This window comes from Malaclemys terrapin, chromosome 10 (genome assembly GCF_027887155.1).
Source record: "Malaclemys terrapin pileata isolate rMalTer1 chromosome 10, rMalTer1.hap1, whole genome shotgun sequence".
Taxonomy (NCBI): Eukaryota; Metazoa; Chordata; order Testudines; family Emydidae; genus Malaclemys; species Malaclemys terrapin.
Window position 1 is genome coordinate 19,814,421 of NC_071514.1, and position 25,261 is coordinate 19,839,681.

At 41.4% G+C, this 25,261-nt stretch overlaps 1 protein-coding gene across 1 annotated transcript in view; it reads left to right on the forward strand.

Moving 5' to 3' along the window:
* Positions 1–1,062: 1,062 nt before the first annotated feature.
* The window catches only part of LOC128844159 (NAD(P) transhydrogenase, mitochondrial-like), a 73,070-nt gene continuing 48,871 nt past the window's right edge, over positions 1,063–25,261 (forward strand). Inside the window, exons 1-2 of the mRNA XM_054041615.1 lie at positions 1,063–1,162; positions 5,029–5,225. Coding sequence (XP_053897590.1) covers positions 5,087–5,225 — 139 coding nt within the window. The 5' untranslated portion in view covers positions 1,063–1,162; positions 5,029–5,086. The remainder of the gene's footprint in view (positions 1,163–5,028; positions 5,226–25,261) is intronic.

The following is a 25,261-nucleotide window of genomic DNA, read 5'->3' on the forward strand; positions in this document are numbered from 1 at the left end:
AGGAAATCTAGCAGCAGAGGTGAGGAGGGCAATACTACTTAGAAGGAGGGATAACTCAGTCACTGTGTGGAAATGTGGGGCAGTGCTAAGTCAGGAAGAGTATGCAGAAGTACTAGAGGTTGAGTGGAGAGGACTAATTATTGCTTTAGATGAACTTGGTCTATAACCCCTGTGTAATGTACAATAATTGCATAAAATAACTCTTCCTGCATGAGGCCCAAATGAATTTAGGAATAGCCCAGGGGTGAAGCTTGTTTTTCTCCCAGAGACCGACGCATTTCACTTGATGAGTGAAGGGATCTCTTTGTATAGTAATCAGTATGTAAAGTTTTGAGTGCTATGAGAACTTTGCTGGAATGTTGCTGCCCTTATAAAAACACAGGAATGTTCTGCAGAAATTATACAAAACATTATATCTTATATCAGCTGGAAGAACCTCAAAGCACTCACAACATCTATTGCAAAAGAAAACGCCGGTGAGATTGGTGATTCAAGTGTGAAACAAGAGGAAGAGCTTTCCCTGCCACTGCTAAGGAGGGTTTCTATGGGGAGAAGCTCTGCTCCTCCAAGCCAGGGAAAGGAGAGAGAGCTCCACTTTCACTCCCCCTTACTGTAACCCCAGGTCTGATTGCGTCTTACAGGTTGACTCTCTGTTGAACAAAAGGAAAAGAGGCAAGACAGACAAAGAGAAACAACAGCTACAAGCCAACATCATGGTGGCAGAGCAGGGAGCTCACAAAACAATGTCTTTATTTTCCCAAAGAGTTAGGTCCTGGGGCAGAGGGACCATTGCATGTAAGTACCTGAGCCTACTGCCCCCTGCTGGGCTTACTGGGACAGTGCTATGGGGCTGGCTGTTAGGTTAGTTATTGCAGGTTGCAGTCTCCAACTGTTGCAGGGAGGTTTGCAAATGTCAGGGCTATAGGCAGGCTGCCAGGAACCCCCCGGTGTGTTTTGCTGTTAGAGTCTTCATGTTGCCAGTGCCAAATTTAACGTGCCTTCAGATCACATGGTGCCTATTTATAGACCATACAAATGTACTTGTGCCCACAGCCAGTGAGCTGCTGGTGTGAAGGTCACTGACTGACTGTCAGCTTCCCTGCTGGCCTGTCCTTTGTATCTCATGGGGGGCAGAGCTCACTCCTAAGGACACCAATCTCAGGTTAGTCCTACCTTAGTCTTCCTCTTCTTTCTTCAACATGTCCCACTTGCCTTTCCAGGCTCTGCTATTATCACTGTCAACTCTTTTTTCATGGGGAAAAAGGGTCTTAACCCTTGCTGGTGCCCTTCTTCAAAGGCCAGGACTGCTGTGTCAGTGTGAATGAGATTTTAAATGTCTCCTTCAAACACACAGCAAAATCCTTCAGGCCAAGAGCAAGGTGTGTCTTTCTGTCTTTAAAACTACTCCCTAAATGAAGGAATCTCCTTCCCAGTGAGTGAGATGTGGCAAGGCTGCCCTACCTTTCAAAATCAGGGGTCACAGTACAATCTACTAGGGCATGAATATAAGGTTTCTACACACTGGGCCTGTGTCGGATCCAAGTTATGCTGGTGCAAATCAGGAGAACCCTCACTGAAATGAATGGTTCAAACCTGCAGTAAAAGAAATCATGATCAGGCCTTGTAAACTAATCCGAGATAGGCTTATAAATCTCCCACAGACCTTAAGACTGCAACAGAACAGTTGTGGGAGACTTTTTGGGGGGTTTTCATGTAAGGATGCACTGCAGATATCAGCATTATGCTGAAAATATAAACATAAAATAGGTAACTAACTCTGCCACATACAGCAGCTTGGTGTTAAACAGATAACATTTCAAAAAGCTTTGCCCAAACGTTCAGAAGAATCAGGCTGTATTTCCTTCAGCCATATGAATCAGTGTTGTCTGGTTATCATGCTATTGTAGGGGAGGGTAAATTCCAAATCTGTAGTTGAATTTGACTGAACATTAATATTTTTCTTTTTGTCATGCAGAGCTGAATGTAGGTAATATGTGGGTACCAAATGTGTTGTGAGCCAAATCTGAGTTTTGCAGATTCTTACTAGGTCAGTAGTTCCCTATCCCTACAGGGGTGAAGCATGAAGAGGCCTATCAGTGCAGGATTTGTCCCTTATCTATAAGCAGTTGGAATTTTTTTGGTTGTTTTTTGTGATTATTATTATTATTATTTTATTATTAATAACCATAATTATTAGTATTATTATTTATTTATTTGTATCTGGAAAAGGAGAAATAGGTCTTTGTTGTGATTGTCTGAGGAAGTTTATTTCCAGGATAAATAAGTAGGAAATAGAAATTCTGTTAGTTTGGTAGATGAATTTAGTCAGAGATTCAACATGGGTCAAGAGGTCTGATGTAAAGGGATGGGAGCCAGGAAACCCTGTATTCTAATCCCTGCTTTAGTGCTGTCTCTTTTTGTGGCGCTATTCAAAGTATCTTAGCATCTCTACCTCAGTGAGCCCACATGTAAAATGGACATAATGCTTACTGCAGAAGTGTTGTGAGAACTAACCAGTTAATGTTTTTCATAGTGCTTTGAAAATGTAGAGCTCTGTATAAGCACTAAGCAGAGGTGGGCCCAAGATATAAAATTAAGATGCCAATTTATATTTCCAGTGTGTTCAGCTCCAAGATTTTGATTTGTAAATCTTGAAATAAGTAATGTATTGTGCTGGTTTATGGAATCAGTGTTATAGCTGCTAATTAAAATGTCTTTTTGCTTGTTTAGTGACCTCAGAAGAAGGATATTGTGAAAAATATGCTTTAATACATGATTTATGTATAATTTAACAAAAACCAAATTTTGGAACCATATATTTTGATAATGAACTACACTTAGTCTATGACATATGTATATAGCTCTCCACACAGTTAGGCCACTTTGGAAAATAGATTTGCCTAATGGTATGTGTTTGTGTGTGTGTTTGTGTGTGTGTGTGTGTGTGTGTGTGTGAGAACGAATGGTCCATCATAATGCAGTTATCATTTAAGGAGCTGCTAAGTTTTTAATTCTGAATTTTCAGGGTGGTGGGTGTGGGTTATGTGGTTAATTAATCTTAACAATTAACATTATTTTTCCATGTAATTGCATACAGAATGTGCTAGTGGTACAAGAAGTAGTAATTACTGTACAGTAACCACTCCTTTCAATATTTTTTTCATTACTGAAAGCTGCTGGCCTGCATTATGGACTAATGTCCTGTACAATTTAATTTAATTTAATTTAATTTCAGCCTGATTGAACTCTGTAAACCACTGGAGAAACAGAAGCGTGTAATGGAAACACATCCATATCCCAATCTTAACAGCATTAAAGATCAGCACTGAAAGACACAGGGCCCTTCACTTCCTTGCACCCTGTTGAAGTGGAATGAAAAAGGGCCTGGGGGGAGGGGAGGGATGTTTCTCTAGAACTATTGTCCAATAAGAAGAAAAGGGACTGAAATTCTTTAGAACCTCGTGCTATGATTTGGGATGCATTGACTAGATTGCTTGCTGGTTGAGAATGATTACTCTGGAGCTGGAGTGAGAAAGGTAGATCTCGGTGCATTTACTCACGATTCAGATGAGGGAGCTGTGATGGAATGGTGTTCTTCCTTTTTTTTCATCCCCAGAGAATTCAGTGTTGCTAACTCTAGCAATTTTACTGTAAGTTGCACAATATTTGTTCTTTTCCTTAAAGCCTCCGCTCCAGAAGTCATGTAAATACATGAGAATCTCAGCTTTTATTTAAAAAGAGGTTCTAACCCTCATGACTGCAGACAAATGCTTGAAAATGTGACATGCAAGGGCCCCCAAACCAGTAGGCAAATAAAAGGAACCCAAAATGTATTATTCTGAAAAAAAAATCTTGTGATTTTTTTTTTCAGGTCAATCTCATGATTTTGGGGCTGACTCACGATTTTTTGATTGCTTGGGGTTGGCCAGCAATGCTCTCTCATACCGTCAATGAAGGAAAGCATCCTCCCCATAATCTCTCATCCAGAGATCTGGGGTCAGGTTCGAGGGTGAGACTGGGATGGAGCATTTGGGACAGAAAACATAGAATATTGAATGTTATGTTGTGGTGATTAGGAATTCTGGGATTGTAGGTGTGTGCTGTGAGTTTCTAGCAATGTACCACCAACTGCACTTCCCATTTTGAACCTGACTCTTTCCCCCCCTCTGTGTCTGCCCAGCATAGAATTCTAATGACGCCTACAAATGTTACTGTTTGCAGTAACTGTGTACTTGGGGTTTGTTTTCCTTTCTGACAGCTACCAAATGAAGTAAAACAAAGCCAAGATAATTGCTTTTAAACTGATTAAAACGGCCCAGATAAAAATGTCAGTGTAAGACTGATGAACATGTGTGAGTGTAATATATGACGTGTACCATGTGCAGCCATGATGTCAGTAGACTGGTGTTTGGAGGCAAATGAGTTTTAAAGAGACAGCAGTGATCTATGGACTGTCCTGCAAGGACCCTTTGCCAGCTATGTTCTAACTTCTGTTATTGAGATTTTATTTTCATGTAGTGCTATGTGGTGTGAGTATGGAACTCATAGTTTCACTTCACTATTATGTCTCTCAGAATTTCAATCAGTGAGCAGTCCTCAATGAAAAGCAGAAACTACTTCAGCATGAACAGGTTGTTCCTTTGTACATGCCAGTCTGGTGGTGTAAGATTTTTTTTTTTTTTTTTTTTTTTTGAGTAGTCTGAGTAAACTCCTGTTGGAAATAAAGTAATTATACTGGATTGCGGAATTAAAAGTCGGGACAATCTAGTGCAAGCTTTTGCCCAATTTGTAATTTTGACTGTAGCTCAAGTCTGGCTGGTTCAGTGACCTGGCAGAGTGCCTAGGCAAGTCATCAGCTTTCAATTCCACATACATCACCTGATGCAAAGGCCTTGTACTCAGTCATTCTACAGTAATATTAAAGGAATATTGCTGAGTTTTCTTCTTGCCCCTTTAAACATAAAACTATGCAGATTTGAGCCGGGTTAATCAAGCAACTTGGTTTCAATATGGCTTTTATATCTACAGGGCAACTGGACCAACATCAAGGGCACAGAGGAGTGTTCTGTTCCCAGAATTTGCTGAGATGAATGGTCTAGTGCGATGCATCACCAGTTGCTCAGTGCCCTTGCTTCACAGTATAAATTCTAGCACACTGCAGCCAGCAACCGGACAACGTTCTTTTAGAACTTTCCAAATCTTATGGAATCAACAGACAGCCAAAGGTACAATATGTATTTGATTTGACTGTATGTAAATACTGTTGTTATAATTCTGTAGTTTTATTTTCAAATGGATCATAATGTTGTGGAGGCTTATTTTCTGTTACAGAGGTCATCTGGAGGTCAATGTCATGTATACCAGAAAAATCTCTACAGTGATTTGCATTTGTAAAAATACACTATATTTCATTCACTCAGATGTTGAACTGGCCCTTAATTTGAAAAGGGGTTGATCTATTTTTTTATTAATAGAAATACACAGGGTCAGTCTCTGACCTCAGCTACATTGACATACACCAGTATGAAAGGGAGAAGAATTTGATCTATTATGAGGCAGAAGTAAGTTTAGGCTCAAGAGCTCACTGAGCTTCAGAACGTTTTTTAAAATTGTGGAAATCCATCCATCTACTGCCAGTACTGTAGTTAAGTGACCACTGTACAGAATAATATTTAGGTTAATTTTTGAACTCACTGGACTTCCAATGACTTGCCCAGTGAAGATTTTCGAAGTTATCGCTGGCCAGTTGCCAGGTACTGTTATTGCTAAAAATGATATAAAGGAGCCAGTGGGTATTATTCCTATTGCACAGGACTCTGTAAACATGGCCTTAGAGCAGGGGTAGGCAACCTATGGCACGCGTGCCGAAGGCGGCATGCGAGCTGATTTTCAGTGGCACTCACACTGCCTGGGTCCTGGCCACCGGTCCGGGGGACTCTGCATTTTAATTTAATTTTAAATGAAGCTTCTTAAACATTTTAAAAACCTTATTTACTTTACACACAACAATAGTTTAGTTATATATTATAGACTTATAGAAAGAGACCTTCTAAAATCATTGAAATGTATTACTGGCATGCGAAACCTTAAATTAGAGTGACTAAATGAAGACTCGGCACACCACTTCTGAAAGGTTGCCAACCCCTGCCTTAGAGTGAAAGACTCCCTGTTGACAAAGGGCTAAATCCTGTTCCTAGGGATAAAACTCCACTGCTGTCAATGCCACAGGATCAAGGCCTGAACAATAATTAAAAAACCCTTCTTATAAATATCTGCAGCAGACAGTTGTGGGGGAGGTGGGAAGAAGGAATGTGCACATACGTGTGCACAGGCTCCATGTTTGTATTTGTACACCTCCATTTGTATGAATATTTTTCCACAGGCACGTTGAGTTCCTCAGGAGCCTGGAACAGTGGGAGGGCTGGTCTTTTGACCCGATTCTAGTTTCTGGATGGTCGAGAAAGAGTGGCAGTTTACCATTTCCAATGTTCTTCAGGCTCAGAAGAGGGAAACACCAGTAAAGAAATCATATACACCAGTATTGAGAGATTCTGGTTTATTTGGCTTTATTCAAATACCAGGATTTATACAGATTCCTTCAGAAATCAAATTCACGGTCCTAACGATAAGATTATGAAATTAATCTCCAGCATGTTCATTATAATAAAAGATTTGATTAGAAAGTACTGAGGTAACAGAGAAAGGGTGAATCCTTTCTAATGAGATCCTTGCAATGATTTGGTTTAAGCAACTAGTTAAACAGTTTTAACCATCTAGTAATCTAGGGCTATTGTTACATTGCTTTGTAGCAGGCAAGCTGGTGTGTATTTATTTTACGATATGTCAGGGAAATTTTACCAAATGCTGAGCAATTTCCAGAAATGGTGAGGCAACTCTTGATGCCTCAGTGCTACCAAAAAGTGAACCACAACTGGAATGCTGAAGAACTGGACTAATAGACATGTAACAGGACAGGAAATATTAACTTCCTGCCTGTCATCGAACAGTCACTACTTTCTTCTTCTCTCAAGAAGATTCGGGTTCTCATGGGAATCATAGATTCTTGGATCTTGTGTGTGGTGATGTGAGTTAATACAGGAGGTATTTATGTGTGTTGCTACTAATGTGGCTGGGTCAGATCACCTCATCCCATGGAAATACCTGACAGAAAAGGTGTAGGTGGAGGAAACATTTCCCCCAAATTATTCAGTTGGGGGCCCTGTTGGCCACATTTGAACCATGTTTCCTGACATCCCCTTCCTGCCCAAGGTCTACCAGCAAGAGGGTTAGATAGTTTGGAGGGGCTGTGAGGCTATGTTACCTCTTCAAACTAAGCTCCATTGGGCTGGCAGGAAGAAGGTACATCCCGCATTCACAACTCGCTGACCTATGCACATGCTACCTCCTAGCCAACTCTGGCCACATGAAGAACCATCCATGTAGTCTCGAAGAGGTAGATGGGTGCCAGAGAGCTGTAGGAGATCCCTGACCTGTACTTGTGTAAAGTAGACAGCAGAGGCATTAGAAATACCATACAGAGGTCACCTGTACTATGTACCATTTTAGTTGTTTTCCTCTATGATTGTATTTTCATAGACTCATAGAAATGTAGGGCTGGAAAGAACCTTGAGAGGTCGTCAAGTCCAGGCCCCGGTACTGAGGCAGGACCAAGTAAACTTAGGCCATCCCTGACAGATGTTTGTCCAACCTGTTCTTAAAAACTTCCAACAGTGGGGATTCTGCAACCTTCTTTGGAAGCCTATTCCAGAGCTTAACTACCATTATAGTTAGAAAGTTTTTCCTAATATCTTACTTAAATCTCCACTGATGCAGATTAAGCCCAATACCGCTTGTCCTACCTTCAGGGGCCATGGAGAACAATTGATCCCTGTCCTCTTTTTATAATAGCCCTTAACATATTTGAAGCCCTCCTCACCTGTCTTCTTTTCTCAGGACTAAACATGCCTAATTTTTTTTAACCTTTCCTCAAGGTCAGATTTTCTAAACTTTTTATCATTTTAGTTGATCTCCTGTGGACTTTCCAGTTTATTATCCACATCCTTCCTAAATTGTGGTGTCCAGAATTGGACACAGGACTCCAGAGAAGTCCTGAGTATAGCAGGACACTTTACCTCCAATGTCTTACATAACACTCCTCTTATTACACCCAAGAATATTAGCCTTTTTCGCAACAGCATCACATTGATTCATTCAATTTATGATCCACTATACCTCCCCATATCCTTTTCAGTAGTTTTAGTGCCTAGCCAGTTATTCCCCATTTTGTAGTTGTGCATTTGATTTTTCCTTCCTAAGTGTAGTACTTTGCATTTGTCTTTACTGAATTTCATCTTGTTAATTTCAGACCAATTCTCCAATTTGTCAGGGCCCTTTTGAATTCTAATCTTATCCTCAGAAGTGCTTGAAACCCCCTCCCAGCTTCATGTCAGCTGCAATTTTTAAGTCATGAATGAAAATATTGAATAGTACCACACCCAAGACTGATTCTGCAGAATCTCACTAGATGCATGCTCTCATTTTGACCATGAACCATTGATAACTAATATAAGTATGGCATTTCAACCAGTTTTGCACCCACTTTATAGTAATTTCATCTAGACCACATTTCCCTAGTTTGCTTATGGCAATGTCATGTGGGACTGTATCAACAGCCTTAGTAAAATCAAGATGTCATATCTACTGTCTTCCGTGATATCCACTAGGCCAGTAACCCTGTCAAAGAAGGAAATTGGGTTGGTTTGGCATGATCTGTTTTTGACAAATCCATGCTGGCTATTCCTTATAACCCTTATTATCCTCTAAGTGCTTTGAACTGATTGTTTGATCATTTGTTCCAGGTTCTTTCCAAGTATTGAAGTTAAGCTGACTGGTTTATAATTCCCCAGGTCCTCTTTGTTCCCCCTTTTAAAAATATGTACTGTGTTTGCCCTTCTCCAGTTGTCTGGGACCTCAACTGTTCTCCGTGAGTTCTCAAAGATAATTGCTAACAGTTCCAAGATTGCTTCATCTAGTTCCTTAAGTACCCTACGATGAATTTCATCAGGCCCTTCTGACTTGACTTGAATACACCTAATTTATCTACATATTCTTTAACCTGTTCTTTTCCTATTTTGCCTTGCATTCCTTCCCCCCTTGTTGTTAATATTAATTATATTGAGTATCTGGTCACTATTAACCTTTTTATTGAAGATTGAAGCAAAGTAGGCATTAAACACCTCAGCCATCTTGATGTCATGAGTCATTAGCTCTCCTTTCCCCGCTAAGTAAAACATGTACACTTTACTTTGTCTTTCTCTTGCTCCTAATGTATTTAAAGAACCTCTTATTATTGTCTTTTATGTCCTTGGCTAGGTGTAACTCATTTTGTGCCTTATCCTTTCTGATTTTGTTCCAACAAGGTTTTGCTATTCTTTTGTACTCCTCCTTAGCAATTCATTCATGTTTCCACTTTTTGTAGGATTTCTTTCTGATTTTTAGGTCACTAAAGAGCTCCTGAGGAAGTCATTTTAGCCTCTTACTATTCTTCCTGTCTTTCCTTCTCATCAGGATAGTTTGCAGTTGTGCCTTTAGTACTGTCTCCTTGAGACACTGCTAGCTCTCCTGAACTCCTTTTTCCCTTAAATTTTCTTCCTGTGAGAACTTACCTACCACTCCTCTGCGTTTATTAAAGCCTGCTTTTTGTGAAATCCCTTGTCCTTATAATGCTGCGGTCACTCCTTCCTTTCCTTAGAATCTGTCATGTCATGGTCACTTTCACCCAAATTGCCTTCCACCTTCAGATTCTCTACCAACTCCTTCCAGGTGGTCAGAATCAAGTTTAAAATGGCTGTTCCCCAGTTACTTCCTCAACTTTCTGAAACAAAATATTGTCCCCAATACATTCCAAGAGCTTACTGGAAATTTTGTGTTTTACTGCATTACAAGAACTAGGGGCCACCAAATGAAATTAATGGGCAGCAGGTTTAAAACAAATAAAAGGAAGTTTTTCTTCACACAGCGCACAGTCAACTTGTGGAACTCCTTGCCTGAGGAGGTTGTGAAGGCTAGGACTATAACAGCGTTTAAAAGAGAACTGGATAAATTCATGGAAGTTAAATCTATTAATGGATATTAGCCAGGATGGGTAAGGAAGGGTGTCCCTAGCCTCTGTTTGTCAGAGGATGGAGATGGATGGCAGGAGAGAGATCACTTGATCATTGCCTTTTGGTCCACTCCCTCTGGGGCACCTGGCATTGGCCACTGTTGGTACACAGGATACTGGGCTAGATGGACCTTCGGTCTGACCCGGTACGGCCGTTCTTATGTTCTTATTTTGCCAACAGATGTCTGGGTAATTAAAGCCCCTATTATCATCAGATTTTGTGTTTTGGATACTTTGATTGTTTGTTCTAAAAATGCCTCATCCACCTCCACTTCCTGATTTGGTAGGCTATAGTAGAACCCTTCCATGACGTCAACTCTATTTTTACCTCTTTTATCTTCACCCAGAAACTTTTAATTTGTTGCAAATTCATCTATTTCCACAAAGCCTTTAATCTGTTGTTTTAAATAGGAATTTGCAATAGGAGAAATTTAAAAGCAAATAACATTCATTAGACAACCAAAAGAGAACAAAAATCCCCATGACTGTCTTTGCCAGCAACTTCCAGGATTCATGGAAGAATAAAAGATCAAATGTATGCAGATGGACAGCCAGTTTATATAGGAAAATGCTTCCTTCTCTTTCACTTGTATTTTATTTACACATGGAACAAAAAATGCCAGTGAGTTGAGCAGTAAAAGCCCTCAACATTTCACAGCAAAAGCAGCTTCCTCATGGGTGGGGAAGTGGGGTGTTACAAAGACACTCTTTCTGGACACAAAGAGTAGTTTGTTTGTTTGTTTTTCCCCTAGACGGTGAATATATGCTCTTTATTCTTCTGTGTACAGTGTGTACAAATAATATCCATGTCCTGAAATGTTGAGCTTGGTGTGAAATTCTCGAGATTCCCATTTCTCTTAGCCCAGATATGTGATCTAGAATCAGTCAGTTCATAAGCTAATACTTGAACCAGTAGTGAAGTCGTACCTCATTCCCCATTGGCCAGGACCTTGTGCAGGCCCTGATACCTTTGTATAGTGATTGTGAAAACATGATTGTTCTCATTTGTTAGCATTTTACCCCTACTGCTTTGCACAGCTGTAAATGCCCACACAAGGTGCAGAGCAGTGGAAAATTAGGTTCTTCTTCAAAGGATGTTCCTGTGGGTGCTCCACTCCAGGTGTTGGTGTGTCCCTTCACCTTTGCTCGGAGATTTTTACAGCAGTACTCGTAGTGGTCGCGCACAGGCAGAGCCTGCCCCCCCCGCTCTGAGTGTACCTTAATAGTACGTGAGCGTGACCCAGGGCCGGCTTTAGGCCGATTTAGCTGATTCGGCTGAATCGGGCCCCGTGCTGCAGCTCTCCACCCCGCCCCCAGCTCACTTCCCCCTCCTCCCTCCCCTGAACGCTCCGCCCCCTGCTCCTTCCCCTCTCCTGCTTCCCGCGAATCAGAGGTTCGCGGGAAGTCTGAAAAGAAGCAGGGGCTGGCAGGCAGGCAGGCAGCACCAGGTAAGCTGGGGTGGCGGGGGGCGCGAGAAGAGCTCTGGGGAGGCGTGGCGCGGCCCAGTCCAGCCCCGGCCGAGCAGCTCACTCCGGCCCCGGTTCCGGCCGAGTGCGCTGGCCTGGCCCCAGCGGCTCCGGTCCCCGCGGCTCAGCTCGGGTCCGTCTCGGGTCCGGCCCAGCCCCCTCGGCTCGGCTCCGGCCCGGCCCCCACGTTGCAGCTCAGCTCGGCTCGGCTCCAGCCCGGCCCCCGCAGCTCGGCTTGGCTCCGGTCCGGCCCAGGCCGGCCTCCGCGGCTTGGCTCCGGGCTGTCCCGGCCCGACCCCCACGGCTCGGCTTGGCTCGGCTCCGGCCCGGCCCAGCCCGCTCGGCTCGGCTCGGCTCCGGCCCGGCCCCCGCGGCTCGGCTTGGCTCCGGTCCAGCCCGGTCCGGTCCCCACGGCTCGGCTCGGCTCGGCTTGGCTCCGGCCCCTGTGACTCGGCTCTGCACCAGACACAAGCCCTGCGACCCCAGCCGGAGCTCCGACTGGAGCACGGCCCGATTCCTGGGGGTGGGGCTTGCTGCAAGCCCCGCCCCCAAGAATCGGGCCCCGCTCTTGCTAAAGCCGGCCCTAGTGCGACTGGTCTCCTCAGTTCCTTCTCTACCGTCCCCGGCCTGAAATGGAGCTCAGCAGACTCATTAGAGAATTTCTTCTCTCCCTTGTTCAACTTTTTCCCCTCTTAGTTTAAGCTTTCCGGTATTAGTTAGGTACCCTCTTCTCTTCTCTTCTCTTCTCTTCTCTTCTCTTCTCTTCTCTTCTCTTCTCTTCTCTTCAAAACAAAAAACCCCCCAAAAAAACGTTTTGTTCCTGTCAGCGCAGCCTCTTCCGACATGCCTGGCTCTCCAGGTTTTAAGCGCTGCTCTAATTGTAATGATGCCATCCCTCTTTCAGATGGCCACTCTAAATGTATAAAATGTTTGGGGAAGTCCCACTTCCCCCAAATATGTGACCACTGCAGCAAGTTGAAATCCAGGGCACGCAAAGACAGAGCTGTATTATCTACTGCATTCCTACCAAATCTGAAGTCCCTACCTCCTTGAGAACACTGCTTTTAAGTTACCTGGAGTAGAGCACCCACAGGGACACCTCTTGAAGAAGAAGAGGAGGTTACTCACCCTGTCCAGTAACTGACGTTTTTTGAGATGTGTTCCTGTGGGTGCTCCACTACCCACCCTCCTCCCCTCTACTTCGGAGTTGGGGTAGCCTCCGTTGTAGAGAAGGAACTGAGGAGACCGGTCATGCACGCGAACTATTAAGGTACACTCAGAGCGGGGCAGGCGGGGGGGCGGGGGGAGAGGCAGGCTCTGCGTGTGCGCGACCGGTACAAGTACTGCTGTAAAAATCTCCAAGCTAAGACGCAGGAACGCACCAACACCTGGAGTGGAGCACCCACAGGGACACTCATCTTGAAGAACCTCAGTTACTGCACAGGGTAACTTCCTCTTCACAATCTCATTTCTTGGTGCTATGTGCTTTACAATTCCCAATATTTAAGCCCCACTTACTGCCACCACCTCCTCCTCTCCAAAAAACTCTAACTCTAGACACCTAAAATATGAAACTTGAAGTCCATTAGGTCAAAACGGGACAGAGATGGTCAGTTACTTATAGCCATATTTTCGGACTTTGATGTCCCAAGCTTTTACCTCTGTGGGACACTTAAATTGCTATTTAGACTCATAATTAATTATTTAGGCACCTAACTACTCATAGAGGCTTGAGAATGTGGTCTATAATTACTGCCACCAGTGACTAGCTTGAACCATAACCTGGGAAGCGAGAATCTGTTTTACAGAAATGTCCTGAAGTTAATGGATTTGCTCCAGATTTAGGCTGACAAAAGAACAGAATTCAGCCCCACATCTGCACAATCCAAACTCTAGAGCAGTTTGTCACTAATCTCCACTTTGTGAGTTGGACCCATCTCTCCTTAGTGCTTTACATTTCCAAAGCATCTCATCCTCAGAACACCCTTATTAGGTAAGCTATATTATCCCTGTTTTACAGATAGAGAAATTAAAACACCGAAGTTAATGTCTTTGCTAGGGCTATGCAATGAGTGGCAGGCTGGGATTAAAACTGAGAAAATCCTGGATCCTAGTGCCATGTTTAATCTGCCATTTTAGACTATCATCTTGGCTGTGGTAGGATCCAGTGGAGCAGGAGAAAAGTACCCAAGCACAGAAAGTATTCATGTGGTAACAATACTTTCTGGTACTATATTTCATTTTAAATTGCTAATAGAATCTAAAACCCCTGACAGAGAATGTATGACTTTGATATCTAGGCGAAGAATTGGGTAGCATTTTTTAGAAATACAACAGAACAATGCATTAAGAGAGCAATATAATCACTTTTATCATGGTAGAATTCAACCAAAAGGAAAGAAAAATAATACATTGATTTGTAGGCTGCTCTGGTGAGATCCACAGGTTATCAGCCCCGAATCTCATTCAGATGGTATGATACACAGTGAAACATACATTAAATTAATTACCAAACTGACATCAAAAGACAAATTCGTAAGGGTTATTGGAAAACTGCTCAGATTGTTTCACTGCCAGTATACACTGGCCACCTTTAAAATAAGTTGCCTGAAGTTCTGCGAAAGAAAGATGAGCCTTCAGAACCAGTCATACTCAATCCACCTCAAGAGGAAAGTGGGCAGCATTTATCTTGTGATCAGTGGAACTGGAATCGGAGGGCCCATGTTCACTGGAGAGACTGTTATTGAGAGAGGACACCAGGAAAATAGGAAATGTGAGGAGTTGGCCTGGAAGCAATGCAGTCACATGGACAGAGCAATGCACAGGGTTTAAGAAAGTTCCATCTATTCAATTTAACATGCATTCAGCTTCTGTATCATTACTCCCTTCACCTACAATGAGGATATCATCTGCAATTATCTTAACCCCAGCCAGTCCTTTGATTCAAAGTGCTGCAGACCTCTCTGCCTTCTTCCCCAATAAGGTAAAGTAAAAGTTTTATTTTCCTGCGATTGTTGTCCTGGTACAGTCAGGTCTGTGTACCGTTTGAGTTCCTCCTTACACAGCTCCATTGCTGTGTAACCCTTCTGCCAGCTGAAGCTAGCAGCATCCAAGGCTGGGTTCAATACCTTGGTGAGGAGAAAACCCAGCAACAAAATCCAGTGCCATCAGCTCGCAGAACATATTAAAAATGACTCTGCAAGCTTGGAGATATTGAACTGGACCCTCATTAGCCTGCAAAAAGAGAGTGTGTGAGTGCAACAAGATTAAAAAATAATAATTACAATTGTACTGTTGTGGCTGGGTGAGGAAGTGTAGCAGCAGTCATTGGAAAGGTCAAGCAAACAAAAGAGAAATGTGCTAGCAGTCATCTTGCGAGAGGAGCAACAGGCAAGGAGGAAGAGAAGATCTAGATGTCTGGGAAATGAAAGAAATCATCCAGTACAAAGATCTGTTCCTCCCCCAGAAACAACAAGGCCATGAAAGAGTAACTCTGCCTCCAGCAAACAAACTATGGAGGCAGGTGGAGACGCTCCAGTCACTAAGGCTGACCTGAGGGACCTGCTGTTAGAAATCAAAAAGGTCAATAAGAAGATGAGGGAAGAGATCCAGACTTGCATTAAAAATATGGAAAATGAAATTAATGAGGTTAATAGGAAAATATCAGATGTGGAAAATGGAATAAATGAGCAATCACATAGCATTACCAACCTAGATGAAAGAATCTAAATAATTGGGGGAAAAAGAGAAAAAGAAATAGAATTAATGGTGGAGGACAGGGAAAATAGAGAATATAGGAATAACATGAGGATTAAAGGTTTTCCCAGGAGGGGACTGAAGGAAGGAAGCTGCTGAACACGTTGGATGATATTAGCCATGACACATTAAAACTGGGCAATAAATGTCACATTCATACTGAGAGGGCTGACAGATCCCTTTTCCCAAGCAGGCTCCAGAACAAGAGATGTGATTGTCCATCTACACTACTGTCAAGACAAGGATAAAATACTGAGAGCAATGAGGGAAAGAGCGGAACCGCTTATGATTCTTACAAATTTTCCCAGATGTGACAACCTCAACCCTTAGAACGTGAAGAGAGCTATATCACATAACCACACTTCTTAGCAAGGACAATATACGATACAAATGGGGGCTTCATTTAGACTGAGCTTTAAATGGAAGGACGGATATATGTCTATTTCAGATGCAAAGACGTAAAACAGGGACTTAGGGACACGGGAACAGGCAAATCTGCTCAAGAACAATAAATAAATAAATTAATGGAGCTATCCCATCTCCTAGAACTGGAAGGGACCTTGAAAGGTCATTGAGTCCAGCCCCCTGCCTTCACTAGCAGGACCAAGTACTGATTTTTGCCCCAGATCCCCAAGTAGCCCCCTCAAGGATTGAACTCACAACCCTGGGTTCAGAATAGACTTGGTACTTATGGTTGAGGTTATTAATGTCATAATGATAATGTTAAGGGGATGAACAATTCAACAAAATGGAAAGGGGTATTCTGCTCACTGAAAAAGGATTTTCCTAGTATAATCTATTTAAAAAAACACACTTGAAGAAAAATGATAAAAATCTGAATACTTCTTCGACACAGCTACCATATATCTCTCTAATAGAAGAGAGGTGGCAATACTATTTGCTAAACATTTCCCTTTTACTCTTTTAGCATGATACAGAGGGCAGAATATATTTTAGTTAAAGGGTCTTTGAAAGGTAAACTTCTCACCTTAGATAATGTATATGTTCCCAATCAAGGGCAAACACTTAGCTATTTTAGACACAAATATTATGAAAAGGGCAGTAAAGCCAAAAGGCTTTTAGCCAGAAAGTTTAAAAAAGGAACAGGATAAATCAGCCATTCTTCTGATTAGAAATACAAAGGAAGATTTAATAACTAGCATCAAATAGATTTCTGAAACATTTGCTAACTTTTTTCATATTTTATACATTTCAAAACCCAAATCCTGAACCTATAAGTAGATATTTGAGAAGTGTGAAACTACTTTAGCTCTCAGAGGACAATGTTAGAGCTCTTGATAGGCAAATTGCTACAAAGGAAGTTGAAGTTGTAATTAAGAATTTAAAATCCAGTAAAACTCCAGGTTCCAATGGGTTTTCTGAGGAGTATTACAGAGCTCTAAAGCAAAGGTTGGTCCCTGTTTTAACAGAATTGTTTAATACTATATTGCAGAGGAACAAGATTTCAGATTCATGGAAAGAGGCAAAAAGTGTGGTCGTTCCTAAAGAAGGAAAAGATCTTACCAATTGTGCATCATACACAATTCCTTTAATTAATGTGGATGCTCAAATTTATGCCAAGGTGCTAGCAAACAGACTGAATGTCATCTTGCCCAAATTTGTTCATCCTGAACAATCTGGGTTCATTGCTGGCAGAGATCTATCAGATAATATCAGAACTCCAAATATGATCTATGTTGTTAATTGTTGCAAGTTTTACTGAGCGCTGGTTTATTTGAACACTGTGAGAGAGCCTTTCACAGACTGCACTGTTAGTACCTCAGATAGATTTAGTAAGCTTTGGTTTTGGAAATCAGTTTTATAGTAACATATCAGGCTTATATACTCTTCCCCGAGTGTCTGCTTTAGTTAATGGCCATAAAACGCCTTCTTTTAATTTGTCTAGGGGTACAAGACAGGGTTGACCATTATCCCTCCTATTGTTTGCTTTGACAATGGAGCCCTTTGCAATAAATGCAAATGGAGAAACAGCACTTTGGTAAAAGGCATCAAAATGCTATTCAGATTAGAACACAAAATAGCTTTGCATGCTGATTGATGTATTTTGTTATGTTTGTAGGATCCAGAAGCCTCATAAAAAACTATAGACCACTTAATTTTGGAATTTGGGCAGGTATCAGGCTTCAAAATAAACTACTGTAAATCTGAAATCTTAGGAATTACTATTAACAAAGGGGTCAAAACAAACTGTTGTCAGCTACATAAATTTAAATGGCTAAAGGAATCTTTAAAATATTTAGGAATAAATATTGTGGAGAAGCATAAAAACCTTTTTAAAGCAAATTACCCTCCAGTGTAGAATAAAAGTCTTGGAGGAGGTGGACAAATTTACCCTAATTTCATTTATCATCGTCATCAATTAGGTAAAAAATAGACCATCTGATAAAGACTGGAGCCCAAATATAGCTATTTATAGTAATTGTTGGGTTAAAAAGAACTGTAGATCACTAAAAATAAAAAAAGAATCACCCATTCACCCAGACTGCCTTAGCAGCTTTGGACAATTTTTTAAAATTCTTGTCACCCAGGCTCCAATCCTTAGCTACTTTAATTAATAATCAGGAATTTATCCTAGGAAATATCAAAATGATTATTCATTTTGGGTAAGAGCTGGGATTATTCAATTTGGATATTTGTTCCTTCATCCTGACTTTGAAATCATACCAAAGAGATATGTAGTAATGTAAATAATGTAAAGATCCTGTATTTTCAATTTTTGCAAGTCCAATATTTTATTTTGAAATCTGGATCCAAGGTGGTTCTATTTAGATCTTTTAAAAAGTTCTGAGATATATACAGTTTTGTTTGAAAAAGATGTTAAGAAAACAACCCAAATGAAAAGATGGGAGAGGGAATTTGGACAAAGAAATTGAGCTGGATGAGTGGGTCTCTATATGGGAAAGGGGAGATATATTTTTTTCAATTTGTATAGCTCAAAGAAAATGTTGATAAATTACTGTTTAGATGGCATTTGACTCCAGTTAAGATTGATCATATATTTTTCTACTAGGGAGGCATTCTGTTAGAGGGGTTGCAGGGAAAGGAGAATGTACTTTTACATGTGGTGGTTCTGCCCAGGAATTAGAGGGTTTGGGCTGGAAATTATGAAAGAGATTCATTTTATGACAGAATGCCACCTTTGTAGAGATCCCGTGACCTACTTATTTAGTGCTCCAGTAAAGGATCTACCTTTTAAACAGATCAACACACGTATTTCTTTTTTATAGTAACCGGCTAGATTTTGTATTGCATATTATTGGGAAAATGTGATGACGATTCCTATGGAACTGCAGTATAGTAAAGTATGGACTGTCCTTTTAAAGGAAAAGCTTTCACACTAAGTATGATGTACACAAGAGAAGCACCAAAAAGAGGATAGGTATTTTGAAATTTGGTCACCCTTTTAGCGTACTCAGAGAAGAAGGGCTCTCAAGCCAGCAAGCCAGAATCTTTAGTCAGGTTCTTTGAATATTAACCTGATCCTGATGAAGTAATAAAGTATGATGTAGTATGATAATGTTAATAACTTAATAAAAAGTTTCAAAAAAGAGCCCTGAACTTCCAGGTGATCAAAATCTGATCCCAGGTTTGGGTTCATATCTGAATTCTACAAATGACTCCTATCTTTATTGTGAACTACATCAAAATACCAGATCCAAACACATCCCCAGTTTAACGTATTTGATTATTTTTTTAGTCTCTTGGTTCTCTGTCTCAGGTGTTTTTTAAGTAGCTTGTAGCCCTCCACTGAGGGAGACTGCTGTAAACAGTAGGCTGTAGAAGAAGGGTTTCCTTTAAAGCAATAATTCTCACACTCATCTTTGGAGCATTGGTGGCCTTCAGAGCTCTTGCTTGTGATTGATTGAGAATTATGCAATGAACAAACTGGGATAGGAGGTGATCCACCAAGTTATCCAGAGAATGAAAATTTTGGAGAATCCTTCTTGTAGACCCTCCTCGGTCTTTCTTTTCCTCGTCTTTCTTTCTTTGACAGTTAACTCCTTTATTTACTTCTGTTCTACATGAAGTTTTCCAATTGCATGACCAATACCCATAGATATGCTGATCCAGGATTTTTAAAAACTAACTGTGATAACAAGGATTTATCTTCATGATGCTGTAGTTTTTAACCGTTGTATTGTATTTTTTGTACCATGATCTCAGTCTGACTTATCTGTAACTTGTTCTGATTTTATGGGCAGGCAGAGATCCAGGCATCCTGAGTTCTCCTGAGGCTGCTTTGTGCCCCAACACTAGTGCAGAGTGGCCCTAAATATAGAAGGATCATCTCAGGGCAGGTAGAGCTGGCATAGTGGTTCCTAAACCGTTCTTCCATTCTGCCAGTATGGGAGTTGGGCTGGAGAAGGAGCCATGTTTGAAGTGTCCCTCCCTATGCCTTTCTGATGTTTTAGGGTAGCTGCTATCTGGTGCAAGTTAGAGCAGCCTTCTAGTTGTTATGTCTCGGAACCAGCCTAATGCATAGTCACCCCAGGTTTGGGAGTCCACACAGGTAACATAAAGGAATCTTTATGCCTCATTTTCATGTATTGCACTTTATGCTCCTTGGTTGTAGCTAAGGACCTCGGCCATAACTGTCTAAATCTCCCAGTATGTTTTCTTTCTGAATCATTTGGATGGTACTGTGATATTCCAGTAATCTTTTCTTCGACAGTTGGGTAATACACTGAATTGTCAAGTATTTCTCAACTGCAAATCCACCAGTATGTATTTCCAAACAATGCTTTTTGTAATTAAGCTCTTCTTCAAGTTTACTTTACTTTGCTTATATTATCTTGTTGGGCAATCATGCTTTGGAACATAATAAAATAAATCTAAACTACTGTTCTTGTAAGGGAAAACTAAACAATATTTAACATGCCATTTTTGCCTTATGGTCATACTTATGTAATTTCAATAAGTAAACTGAGAGAACACGAATGCACCCAGATCAAAAGAACCATGGAAAGCATGTTGTCCTGAGTGAGTGTTGCGACAGTATATTTTATTCAGAATGCTCTGAATATGCAGAAAACTAAATAAAACATAAATACTGAAAGACCTCATATTGAAGGAAGCATCTTAGCCAAGTGTGTAACTTTACTCATGTGAAGAGTCTCACACAGGTCAACAGGACTATTCATAAAGATAAGCATATCTGTAGGAATTAGCAGGATCTTGGCCTCAATTTGTGCAGTGCTCAGGACATTGGGATCCTGATCCTGAATGGGACATCCTAGGAGCTACTGTAATAAAACTATGAATAAGAGTGAGAGCGGAAAGCCTTCTAAAATAGGTGAAACGTGCTGCCGATTATATTTGCCTTGATACTTCTGTGTCCAGCCGCCTAAGAGGTTAGATCTGAGTTGGATAGACAGCGCTTTCCCTTGCTTACTCTGTGTGTATAGGAATGGGTAATATATATAAACTACTGTAGACTTTGTTTAATTTTTCCCCTTGAACATATACATCTCAAGTCTGCTCCTGCTCCCACTGAAGGCAATGGCAAAACTCCCCAAAGGATTTCAGTAGACACTCTGGTATTTAACTTGGTGGATAGCTGGATATCCAGGTTCAGCTAGAATTAAGCCATGTATAAACCACCCCTGCATTTGTTGTTGCCCTTCCCCTAACCTCTGTTTGTCTTTCTGTCCTCTGACACTGAACTTCTCAGGACAGGGGTTATCCTTTCTTGGATGTCTGAAAAGCAGGTAGCACCGTGAGGGTGCTCCCACAAACAAATAGCAAAGAATAAATACTAATGGAGCTAAACCAAAAATGACACTTCGGCATTTTACACATGAGGAAAAACTGACGGAGTCCCCATATTTACCTCTTTAGCTATTCTGCTACACATGTGTGATTCTTGACAACTCTTTCCAGGGCACAAGAAGCTATGGCAACAATTTCTTTCCAAGAAAAGTAATAAATAACGTGCCAATCCATTGACTGCAATAGGGTTAGGATTTTACCCAATGTTTTAAACATCCACCTGTCTATTACTACTACAACTTTACTACAACTGAAAGAATGTTAACAAGCTTCCCTCCCCCCATCCCATGCTATTTGTTTGCTTGTTGCAGTTCAGTCTAGGTAATGAAATTGCTCTGTGTACTTTTGTTTGAAGTCATTTTCACTTTCTGATTGCTATGCACTAGCTCAAGGGTCTTGAGTTTGGGTTCACAAACCTTAGAAAAGAATCTTTAAATAACCAGTCTGGGTTTTTTTAATGGATTTTAAAGGAAATTATGAAAAATACTCCTTACTTTTTTTTCAGAGCTGACTGGAAATATGTGTGTGCTTTTACAAAACCCAAATGTTGGTCCTAAACTAAGTTGACAGGGTCACTTTAAAATATGTGATGACATAAGGATATGGTTTAAAATGCTGCTAATTACATCCAGACTGAGTGGGGCTGTGGAAAATTTCAATTTTCTGGAGAAGGGTTTGATTTGGATGGCCCAAATGCTAGTTGCAAAGGACTGTAACCCCTTTAAGCAGCTGAGAGAAGAGTTTACATTGGAAAGGAAAGACTTCTATATGTGTTTAGAATGAAGCCATGATCTAAATAACAGGTTCTGTATGGAATAAAATAATAGAGCCTAATACTGATGTCTTTAGCAGAGAATGAATGGAAGAATAGAAGAAAATATCTACTAAAAAGCAAATGTCCAAGCTTAACAGTATGTGCATTGCAGATCAAATACAGATGGAGGAGAGAGCTTAGAGGAGGTTTTAACAACGAAGGATTGGCAAGGGTGATTTTTCAGTGATTTACAGTTATCTGTCCTCTCCATCCTGATGGAAGAATTTTCTGTACACCAAATACACCACAATAATAAGCTAAATACTCCCTTCACCGATATCCCTACCCTGCAGAAGGGAATGTAGTCTGATAGCTAATCACACAAAGATATTCTCGTCCATGGTCTTGTGAGTTTGTAAACATGCTTTGGGCCAAGATGTACGGGTATACAAAGACATTTCTACTGTGAAGACATATTCTACTCCTCATCACCATAGAATTGAAAGAAAAGATTACAACTTTCTTAATAGCACCTAAGAAATATGTAACTACTAAGTGTGTAACTAATGCCCACAGCATGCATCCTGTTTAATTACTGTAAAGGAGATTATTAGCCAGGTGATTTTCTGCATACAAGTGGAGCTGTACTTAGAAAGTTAGGTTCCTATAGAGAACCTTTATGCAGGACAAGTAGCAAGTGAAAAATGAACCTGGTTACGCCACAAGTCCTACCTTAATACTGTGTGTATCTTATGAAACTACTGGGGAGGATTATGTAGCAGCCACATTATGTGCTGTATCTGAGCAAGGGCTGTACAGTGTACTATGAACAAGTTCTCTTCTTTTGCCCCATTCTCAGTACTGGATATATTTTAACAATCCAAAAAAAGTTAAAACTAACGAGGGATTTTAGGGTTACTATTAAATAGCTACATTAGCTGGGTATGTCTGTAGTTCTGCAGAGCAGAGCAGATTAGATTGTGGCAGTTGCATTTGCATTCATAAATCTCCAAAAGAAACTACCACTTCCAGGAAGACTTAGAGGATGTCTGGTACAGGCTGTCTTCTTCTGATGCTGTGAAAGATGGCTGATTTCCTGAACCAAAAGCACTCCTTATAGGATTTCTGTTTTTTATCTCCCCAAAATTATGTTGTCATCTGTTATAGTCAGCGCTCTATGTATGTTGCTGCTCTGATCTGAGTTTCCATATATGACGATATATGCAGCACAGTATAACATGTCAATGCAAGAGCACGCATGATGTGGCATAACACATTAGAATATACATTTTATCACAAAATGGTCATTTTTAGATTACTGTATTTCATATTACAGTTGGATACATTGGTGTATATTATATTACCCAGTGGCTTTAGGGCCTTGGTATGGGCTATTAGTTGTAGGTTCAGCACCTTGGAAGAATATTTCCATGGTATTTTTAGGAGGGAGTTTGCCCACCCTAACCTATGATTTCCCTACTGAAGCAATTGTTATGTCCTGTTAAATAGATTATAGGTGGACCTATGTTTCTTCCCTAATTCTTTAGTCTGTGATATGGTTGTTTGTCTCAGTGCATAAAACTCTTATATAAATTCTATTACCCCATTCTGTTACATGACCAGTCATGGCTAATGGTCAGAGTAGGAAGCAGGCCTAACGGTTAGGGCAGGAGTTGGTAGCCAGGAATTGAAGCCCAGGGTCAGAACCAGAGTCAGAGACCAGATGTCAGAGCCAAGAGTCACAGCTTAAGTCAGAGGTCAGGAATCAGAACCCAGGGTCAGAACCAGGTTACCTGGAGTGGGACAAGGCAGGAGTGGGGTGGAACAGGGAAGAAACAGAACTAGAACAAGTCCTGGAAACAAGCAGGCACAGGAGCTATCACACCCATGTAGGGTTGCCAGGCATCCGGTTTTCAACCGGAACGCCCATCGAAAAGAGACCCTGCTGACCAGGCCGTTAAAAGTCCAGTTGCGATGCAGGCATGTTACTGCTTCCGGGAACCACCTGAGATGAGCGCCACCCGGACCCTGCACCCCAACCCTCTACCCCAGCCCCCTCCCGCACCCAAACTCCCTCCCGGCACCCACACCCCCTCCACACCCCAACCCCCTGCCCCAGCCCAGAGCCCCCTCCTGCACCCCAAACCCCTCATCCCCAGAGCCTGCACCCCCCACCCGAGCCCTCACCTTCCTGCACCCCTGCCCCAGACCAGTGAAAATGAGTGAGTGAGCGAGGGTGGGGGAAAGCGAGCAATGGAGGGGGGATGGAGTGAGTGGGGGTGGGGCCTCAGATAAGGGGTGGGGCAGGGGCGTGGTCTCATGGAAGGGGCGGTGTTCAGTTTTCTGCACATAGGAAGTTAGCAAATAGTTTTCTGCAAATGGGAAGTTCCTATATGCATGAGCAAGTGCTTTGAGTGGCTGCTGGGCTTAAGAACCAGTCTGCTGACTCTTTCAGTCAATCAGGCGGTGTAGCTAATTAGGTAGCTTACTACACGTCAGCTGTGTTCGTTAGGTTGCCCAGAGTCTGGCTTTGCTGCAGGCCCTGATTCCTGACAAATTCAATCTCTCCTCACTAAAGCCTGGGATGTCTGCATAAATTCTTCCAATTTCTGCCTACACACTTTTCCAGTACTAAGAGCTGCACATGCACGCAATGAAATTTTCATATACCAAGAATCTTTGTTCAAATGTATTTCATATATAAATATTCGTTCTTGGTAGTGGACTCCACCACCTATGTGTGGCAGGGGGAGTGCTGGAAAAGTATTCTTGAAGAGGCACGTGAGCCATTTTGTGTGTGTACTAGTGAACACCAGTTTGAGATGAAACTGAAAAATAACCCCAAAATCTAAAATCAAGTAATCTGATTTCAGAGTTTGATAGAAAGCACTTTATTCTAATGCTAAATGATTGTTCCGTTGAGAAATATAGTATGCCACCATTTTAGTATAATACCACATTTCCGTAAACTCATTCTCTGACTCACTGTCTCTACATATATTTCATCTTTCATAGAGGGCTCTCTGAGGCACAGTGCCTCCTGGAGTGGGGCAACTTACGCTCAAATTTGTGCCTAAGGGCACCATCTAACCTCACTGGGTGAACTCCCTTGAGTCAAGCGAGCAGGATGGAGTCCCAGATGATTATCTTCTGTGCCATATTGATTTCCTATATCATACTAATTTAAACCATGCCTGTGTTGGATTTTTGGTTTAGCTGTAATGATTCTTTCCTCTCTGAACACTTACAAACACTTTCATTGTGTTCTTTATTTATATCATACCGTAATGACTTTTTTGTGTGACTCAAATATAGAAGCTATTCACTGCTGTT